Source organism: Lingula anatina, chromosome 10 (genome assembly GCF_051362555.1).
Source record: "Lingula anatina isolate TDL-2025a chromosome 10, LinAna3.0, whole genome shotgun sequence".
Taxonomy (NCBI): domain Eukaryota; kingdom Metazoa; phylum Brachiopoda; class Lingulata; order Lingulida; family Lingulidae; genus Lingula; species Lingula anatina.
The window spans coordinates 19464114-19473641 of NC_141776.1; the positions used below are offsets into that span (position 1 = coordinate 19464114).

General features: G+C 36.5%; 1 protein-coding gene across 1 annotated transcript in view; it reads right to left on the bottom strand.

Annotated features, from left to right (window-relative positions):
- LOC106161764 (glypican-6-like) overlaps positions 1–8327 on the bottom strand; it is a 47862-nt gene extending 39535 nt beyond the window's left edge. The window contains exon 1 of the mRNA XM_086998158.1: positions 7740–8327. Within this exon, the coding sequence (XP_086854284.1) occupies positions 7740–7923 (184 nt within the window). The 5' untranslated portion in view covers positions 7924–8327. The remainder of the gene's footprint in view (positions 1–7739) is intronic.
- Between the last annotated feature and the right edge of the window lie 1201 nt (positions 8328–9528).

A 9528-nucleotide genomic window follows, 5' to 3' on the forward strand; every position in this document is an offset into this window, starting at 1 on the left:
GAGCCAGATAATTTGTTTCAATAACACTACCCATTTCACTCAAGTTGTGGTTCACATACAATGTAATATGGACAATGGACTATAACTATTGTCATAAAATCGCAGCAATACATCAAGAGGAGGCACAACCCTCAGATCCTATAAGAGCTTCCTCACTCATCTTTTTAATGGGTAACAAAAGGGATTCCAATCATTTTCAGCTGATGTTTTCTTTAAGAAGTGATGGTTGTATTTTATTGACCAAAGGCAGCGAGGGAGGGTAATTGTTATTCTATTGTGGGACAGGCTGATGAAGGGGTGCGCTATTAAATCATGTTGTTTACTGTGGAACATCTGGCTACGACAGGCGGTTGAGCACATGTGTGGGGAGATTTATGGGGAGACCAGACCTAGAACATGTTACAGAAAGTAAAAAACCATCTGAAGTTTGAAAATAAAAGGTTGAAGTGTTTAAACATGCTTCGACATTGTTATAGTTTAGGAAATATTTTGTAATGGTTTTCACACATACAAATGTATTCCCTGCACACACAAAACAACATTGTGGTTACCAATATGAGATTCAGAAAACTAAAACCCCTTTTTTATACATTGTTATTGATGTGCTGAGAGCAATGCGGTTTTCAAATGAAAAGGAAGGGCCCGTGAACCCTAATTTTCTGAATTTTAGCTCAGAGAGGACAATAAGCTGACATGGTTGAGAACAGTGTAAAATATTTTATCTTTCCAACGAGCCAAATATTAATCTGACTCTAGGAAACCAACCCAAAAATGACGCCCAAATGAATTTGGACTAATTTACGCCATCACGAACCCAATCTCACAGCTTCTGATGAAGTATAAATAACAATTACGTAACCTGAAGCAGAAGAGGTACACCTACGTAACCAACACCAGGTCAAGATCAAAGGAGAGACTGATCTTCTTAACTTACTGGTCTAATTAAGACAAAATATTGCAAAGAAAACAGTGCTGGACTTGTAGAAAAAAACAGTGTCAGAATGGAACGGAATCATTAATGGCTGTCCCCTGCAGGAATGCGACACAGGTGGTTTAACATTGGGAGGTGTTGTGTCAAACCTTGTAAACACCAGTTATTTTTATCTCTTCACATCTGCCTGGCTGCATTTCCAGTAAAACTGTGTGGCCTTTACTCACAACATACTACCCCAGCATTGCGATTTTTTTTTTTTTTTTTTTTTTGCAACTGAAAAGTCTTAGGGTCTATTCCCATAGATTTTAGATCGATCTATCCCCACGGGGAGTCTCACTAGATTACTTTCAGATAATCCGACCTAAATGTCCGTCCCGCCTACTACAAGCTGTAAGGGGATAATTAAAATTTCGTGTCCGCCCGGCTAACAGCTATTTAGCGTGAACCCCCAGGGAGTAAGGTCGATCTAATCCATGGAAATGGGGTGTTAAGAGTCAAACTATGTCTCTGTCTCCCCCCCCCCCCCCCCCTCCCCCCCCCCGACAATGCCAATTAGAATCAGTTCAAGAAACCTGCATCTAGATTGGCTTTTCAGGATACAAATCAGGAACACACAATCAGTATCAGAAAGTACACTGCCCATTTAGCAATTACAATTCACAATTTTTTTGTGCTAATGCTGACAACAATACACCATCTTAATTAAGGGCCACTGAACACTGCAGTCTGTGGAGCTCTCCATGGAATCAGGTCTTGGCTCTGTTCTGCCAGCTACTCGGCTGCTCTATCTATTATCCTCTATTGAATTCTGCCATTGATCTCATCCAGGGACAGCTATTTAAGGTATTTATAAATTCCCCTATCTGTTGTTACTGTTATTGTTAATGTTATTGACAAAATAATGGCTGAACTTCATGATATATTCTTTGATTGATTGCTCAGATGAATACGATGTCATTTAATGTATGCATATCTGGACTAGATCTGCCAAACTGTGTGTTTTAATCAAGTGTAAAATACACCAACCACAGCCATGACAAGACAGGAAAAACAGGACACAATAGTTTCACTTTATTGAGTTTAAAATAATAAAACAACTTCCACCCACTAGCAAGAATTGCACACTTTGGTAAACCCCAAAAAAGAAGGGGAACTAATCTTCATCTTAGTCATAACCATGAACACGTAGTGCGCATTCTTCTCTGGGCCTCTCTAATGATAACACATTCCCATGTCGTGTTTGACAACCTAGGTATTAAAATACCTGCGTGATTACTGGCACAGGTAAGCTTACAGGTGATAGCGGCGACCCTTGGGTTATGTACTCTAATATCGTAGCTGAGGAATCCACAGGGAAGGGTCAAGGAACGAACTCTAGTAAAACAACTAGGGATTAAGTATGCTTTTGAACTCGACTTAGATGAAACAAATAAAGTATTATCATTTTCTGAGTTATGTTTGCCATATTTGGCTGCAAAACTTACTTGGAAGAGTAAAGAAAACAAACCATAACTTCTGTTTTGTGGTTATCATGTTTTTTCCTCTTGTCAAATATTTAATTCAGCAGGATGAATGGTTATGTTTCTGGGTTTTTATTGTCTACCTTCAACAGATCATGGGTTTCTCAACATTTTTGGATGAGATAAACTTTGGTGATGAAGAAAAATTGGTGAAATTTCAAGAAATAAGTTTTGGTGTTATATAAAGGTCTGACATCCGTCACACGCCTCTAAATTTTGTCAAGTTCACTATTTTAAAGAACTGGCAAAATGCACGTGAGACAGGCCTGTATCGAGTGTGGGAAAGTTTCTTAGCACAACAGAGAAGTGTCACAGAAACTTTCTTACTACAACAAGGGGGTGTGAAGGAATATGTTTACCTAAGCTGATCACTAGCAAAACTAAGAAACAAGACCTGTCACTGGAAACAATGAACAATTGGAGTAATCAGCTATCGTATAAAAGTGAGAAAGGAAATGCCTCTTTTCAAACTACATCAAGGCATAAAATTCCATTGACGCTCCTTTCTAAGGTAAACAATTGCCCTCGTTCCAATAAGCCGTGAGGATCTAATTCTCAAATCCCATATTCAAGAAACCAATCATATTTTGTTCTTGATAATAATCAATTTCACCATCTCAAAGAAACCGTGAAGAGATTACACTGAAACTAGTAATAGGATTTTCCACTGTTGAAAGTCGGTGAGAAACAACAGGCCATTTTAGTGAAAATCTCAGTCACAGCAGATCAAATTCTTCCAAACACAGTATAGATTTCCACGCAGACCTCCCCACCCCTATTTCATACAAATATTAAGACAAAATCAATGTACATCTTAATATGAATCTGATATCCAACACTGTTATTTCTCTTTCTATTATTTCATTTTCAAAATGGTGTCAGTTTCGATAAATAAACATACAACCTAGCCTTGAAATAACCTATATCTTTTAACACTGGGGCAGTAACAATCCATAAATTTTAAACAAATCCACTATTCCAATCTTTCATTTTTTTCAATATTTACCAGTTTGAGCTCCTCTAGCTTACTTTCTGACAAAAACTTAACTTCTCCTTTTGAAATTGAAGCCTACATCCTTCAGGCATTACTCAAAAATATTTTGTCAGGGGAATTTTATTTATATGGTAATGTTCACATTTAATGAATTATTACCGTATACAAGTCTTTCAGTATGAATTGAGATCTGTGGGTAGAGTTGAGATATAATTTGAACAGGCTCTCTCAACAGCCCGCGGGGACACATACTCCAATATCAAGGGGGGGTCTTGACTCAGACAACCTCCGCTCAGTAAAGTATGTGATGATTTTGTTAGACAGATTTTTTTATCTAGAAATAAGGGAATAAATTTTTCAGTAAACTTAAACATCTTAAGTTTGTCCAAGAAATAGGTTAAGAAATAGTCCTAGCAGTGATCTAGTTTCTAGGCGCTTATTGGCCATAAGGATTAAAATAAAATTTGAATGCTTTACACATGGAAATAAAGTCTACGGGGTATATCAAGGAAAAGGAACTGAAACCCTATGAAGTAAATCAAATGTCTGAAGAAAATATTGATACTAGATAAATCTCTTAAAGACGGGTCATAAAGATCTGACCTATCACCTGATAGTTTTTTCAAGACTGTTTTTAACTGAAAGGATTCTAGTCTGATCTATCAATGCCACACATCTCATTAACTAAGACCTTTTAAACCCTGAAGGATCAGAACAACCCTCTCCATCAACCTGGCTTATTTTTCCAGTCCAAATAAAGAGAATATCAATATTTGGAAAAAAGGGGGGCATTTCCTTCAGTCTGCACATTTCAAAGGATCGAGCACTCGCCGAAAAATCAAGCAGGTCGGCTTTGTTCTCCGCCATCACAAAAGAAGATTGCGGAGCAGGAAAGGTGAGTAGGGGGGAAATAAGCGACCCTGTTTACTTGACGAGTGCTCAAGAGAGAGCCCCCATTTTTGGTCCTTTTATCCTCCAATACTGACTGGGTATTATGTCTATTGTGCGGCCACCCTGGGTCTTTAAGGAAGGGACAAAGGAAATTGTAAGCTGAAAATTACTACTGATTTCTGCCTTGCTGGGTAGATCCTGCCCTGGAGGTTAAGCTTATAGTATTAAGTCATCGTGTTGTTGATTTGATGATGGACACACATTGAAGTGACCACTGACCGCCGCCGCCCACTTTAGTGGACATTACTGGACGTTGGAAAATGTGTGCGTAATGGGAAAATATGGTGTTACACAACGCCAGTCAATGCTGTTAAGTTTTACACTGTAACTTTGTGTGTAATGAGAAAATATGGTATTATACTATAATGCAACTGATGACAGGTGCTTGAAAGTGGTTGTTGTTGACCACCAGAAATGGCCATTTTACAATGGCCGTTACCCATTATATATAATGTGAAAACACAATGTTGGACACAATCAATCCACACATCAAATGGCGGGGAGATACAAGTGAACATTTCTGTTGTTCAGAACCAAGTCTTCCATTAAAAAGTGGTCAGAGTGAAATTGCTTTTAAAGATAATACAAGATGTTATTGCCAGCCTCCCAATCTGCCAGTATACCTTACTATATATACAAGAACAAAATAGAATGATATGAATTCTCAAGACATAAACACTGACTTTTTGCAATACATCAACTGTTTTCTTTTAGCGCTAAAAACTTTTGTTGGTCAAAATTTAGTAACGTTTATGTTCTTTTCATACTCTTTCAGGTTTATCCACCAACTATTCCCATTAACGCTGCAGGTGCAATCCACCATTCTTTCAATTTCCTATTTACTTTCTATTATTATTTTTTTCCTCCAAATTCCTTTCATTCTTTTTCCACTGAAAATCCCAGCATGGACACCTAGTTATCTGAAGTATAAATTAAGTTGTGATTTCTTCCACTGGCCAATTTCTCCATTCCCCTATGTAAAGAGGGAAGTTGCAGGCCTGTGCCAGATAAGTCACAGACATTAGGCAGATTAGAAACAAGAATCCTGAAGATAAATAACGAGCATCCCAAAGATAACTTACAAAACATTAAACAGGCACGGCTATTAGTGGCACTTTCCGAGATCGTCTAATCACAAAAGCCAATAGGGGAGGAGCTGGGGGGTACCTAAGTAACAATTTTCTCTCCTCTCTTCAGATAAATATCTTATCAGAAAATAGCAGCTTGGCTGATTTTAGAATAATAATAACAACAACCCCCCTCCCTCTACCCAACCCTTTCCTGTTCTGGCATTTTGACACATCCTTAACTAGAAAGGGCACATCATCACCTTTAGATGAAGATAATGAAGTCATTGAATACTTAAACCTAACATGTCATTTTCAAAGACCAAACAATCCCTACATCATCATTACATGTAATAGCAAATGTTCTCCATTAATAATGTACTGCAGAAGCTTTACCCCACCCCCTGGGGGTAATGACATCATACCAACTTAATAACGACCAGTGTTTTAAACGACTCAGCAGCAAAATGGGCATCACATTAACAAGGTGCGATAACAATTCAATTGGTTCAGAAAAGCAAGTATTTTAAATCATGGGTCAGTATTGGGCTTATTATGTGTAACTGAATGGGTTGACATCATTGTACCACATGTAAGCCTCTGAGGAGAAAATCAAGACAAATTCACAAGACACAACAAATTAAACAAATTTACATCTGACTAAATGGTAAAGATAACCTCCTAGAGAAGTATAAGTGTACATCTTTTTGAAGAAACCAAATACACAAGGCGCATGTGCCTTGGACAACAATGCTCATTACAACTACTAACAAATTTTGGCCCGATTCATGCTCGGTCTATTTTGAGCTAGTGTATACTACCTCAAGGATAATTCCACTTTTCATATCACTGCAACACCCAGAGGTTAGTATTAGCCTGAAGGGTGAGGTGCTAGCTCAGGTACTTCACCTCCCAAATTAGCACCCACCTGCTGACGTTGGGAAAGATGACAAAGTCACTTGTGAAGTCATTTGCTGAGCATGCTCTTTTGTGTAATTAACAAAACACTTCACAAACTGTAACATGAACAGGCTTGTGAATCATCTGGCATCTAATATATATAGGTGTGTTATACAAATCCCAGTGAACGCTTATCTTGGTTTTAAAATCCAAACTCGGCTACAAGTAAATTTCAAAATGATTATCAAAAACTAAATAGTATTAAGAAAATATATAATGTAGTATGCACTTAATCATAGAATGCACTTAATCAGTAGTTTATTTGCCAAATGCAAAAGTCAATATTTCTTTCATCTTGGTCCTAAAATTTTAGTTCTAAAAGATTTCTTTTTTAATCCAAAAAAAAAATCTTGAGGCCTTCTAGAAACCTGTAAGCTGTGTAATTTTACTATTTTAAACAATTTATAACTGTTTGCGTGATATTATGGGCCATGTTATGCATATCTCCATGGAAACTTCACCACCTTTTTCATCAAGAAGATAGAAAACAGGCCAAACATCTTATCAAAGACCAGAACTTCCTGAAAAATATCAGGACTTGGGAGGTGCTATGAAATAAGTGTTTTTGCAGGCAAGTCTAAAATAAGCAGTGACAGGAAAAATATACTAAGGTCTAAAAACCAGCATGCTCCTCTTGTATATCCTATATAAACAGGAGAAAAGCTGGTGGTTTCCATGGCAACATGTCTTAGGATGTTTACATAACGAGGAGTGGAACTCGGAGATCGAGGTTACTTGCTCTCAGAAAAAATGTGAGTATTATCATTACATTTTTGTTGTTTTTGATAGTACCGAGAAGACCTGTCTGCTGAACAAAATTGTCAGGAAAATGCAGACTTGAACTTTTTTATATTGATTTTTTTCCATACCAGTAAATGTATTTCTCAAGAATGTTTCCCATATTTGATTTTGATTTGTGACACAAAATGCATATAAAACAAAAATGAATACCTCATTTTTTAATCTTAAATAATGAAAAAAAAAACAATGCCTATCTTGTGAAATACAAATTTCAAGTTTAATCACGTTATTTAATTTCAATCACTTTTACATGACCTGGTCTTGCCCCAACATAAAAACGATGTTCTTTCAACTAGAGGGTCAAATAACGCACAACATGTAGCTTACCAGTACAGTCTTACAAAACAAAAAGTTTAAAAACTAAAAGGCGCACATCAAAAATTTTGTAGAACATACCAATGTGTACACTGTAGATCTAGCAGCTTTCAAAACGCACTGCCCCACGGAAACATTCACAAAAACTTACTGAGCGAGTTACGGAGATCAGCTTGTACAATAGAGTGAATACGTACCTGATAACGGGGCCAAGGGAATATCCTTTCTATCAAAGTTGGCTCCTCTAGAACTGTAGACATTTTTAACTGGCTGGCAGTACAAGGCAGAGGTATCTGTGATAAAGTATAAAAGCAAAGCGGCAAAACAAGGCCACAGAGTTCTCGTAAACTTGGTAACTAGCTCCGCCATTTTGTCATTCATCGCTGTGAGGCGAAAACAGAGTCGTTTTTTGACCGAGAATCCTGGTCTGCGAACTCACTGCCTGGTTGTTATAAGGCAGTATGTGAAGACGAAGCACTCCTGCGCTGTATCATCCGTTTTCTCTGCAGTTTGTTGTATTAATTCTCCCGAATTCTTCAGCTGTCTTTCTCTCACAACATACACACTGCCTCTACACACACTTACTCAAAGATGCCAATCCAATAATTGATGTCCTCCCCTGTATTTTGATAGCTAGTCAAGTAACCAAAAGTACTATAAAACTTGGTTTGATTCAAATATTCTCAGTTTAAAACAACCCTTAACCATGAGAAGTGCTGTGAAATGACACCTAATTATTTCTCGACCTTCTCTTTTATCCACTGCTGATGAGTTGTGAATGGCTTCTTTCAGAGGGAGTATCCTGGAATAGCAAATACAAGATTCCAGCCCTTTTTACACAAAAGAGTTCCGTTTGCTTTAATTCAATTAAAGCTCTTCAGTTACGAAGTCAGTGACGTAAGAAATTGGACCCAAGGAAAAAATGACATTGAAGCACTATGTATTCGTCAATATTTTTGTAGTTTTATTTTGATATATATATATATATATGGATAAAAAAAATGAAAGATCTGTCTTTGTGTCTTGAAGAGATTATGATTGCAACTGATGAGCAAACAAGGCGGTAACGATCGCTCGGTGAGCATTCTCACTGCACTGCTCACAGCGACAATATCGCGTTATTTCCTGCTGACGTGGGCGGAATGAAGAATCGCTTTTAATCCGATTTAGCTATTTATCTGATAGAAGTGATTCATAAGAAAGGAATTTTAAACTCAATTGAGTTTGAAATTGCGTGAGTTTGTTATATATTTATTTTCAAATGTTAAGGGCATTCTCCTGTCATTCTTAAAGAGATGAGGTAATTTAATTTAATTTAATTTAATTTAATTTAATTTAATTTCCCTGTCACACAGAAATCAAATAAAGAGTAAACGACCCTTTATCTTAATATCTGCTACCAGTTGTATTATTTATATAAAGATCTCTCATTTATTTATTTTAGATTGTACATATGCCATATTACTGTAAAATTAAATAATTGCTAGGTTATAACCGTCGTATAATATCACATACAATGTATGATGGGTTCAAGCTGAAACCAATAAAGTTTATTATTTTTATAAATTTTGTTGTTGTCTCTATGTGAATATACAAATTATATTTAATTTATATATAGAAACTAAAGAAAATAAATGAAAATGTCGATAAGTTATGCCATAAAAATATCTGTTCAAGGAAGTTTGGGATGTGTGAAATACAGAAGCCATTTCAAGTGATAGGCTGTTGTAATTGCTATGATAAATACCTTATTCGCCCAATAGAGAAAAGAAATAGTGCTTCATCTTCCACCCAATAATAATAATTAGTAATTATAACTCCCCCACGAAGGTCTATTTCTATGCCTACAAAGTTAACTTACTTGTATTTATGTAAACTACCTATATATTATCTACATAACTTGTAACTGCACACTTTCACAAAATCGGCCTGGTATAAAAGAATGAATAAAGTTTCATAGTCACATATCTAAGGATTTTTTATTAC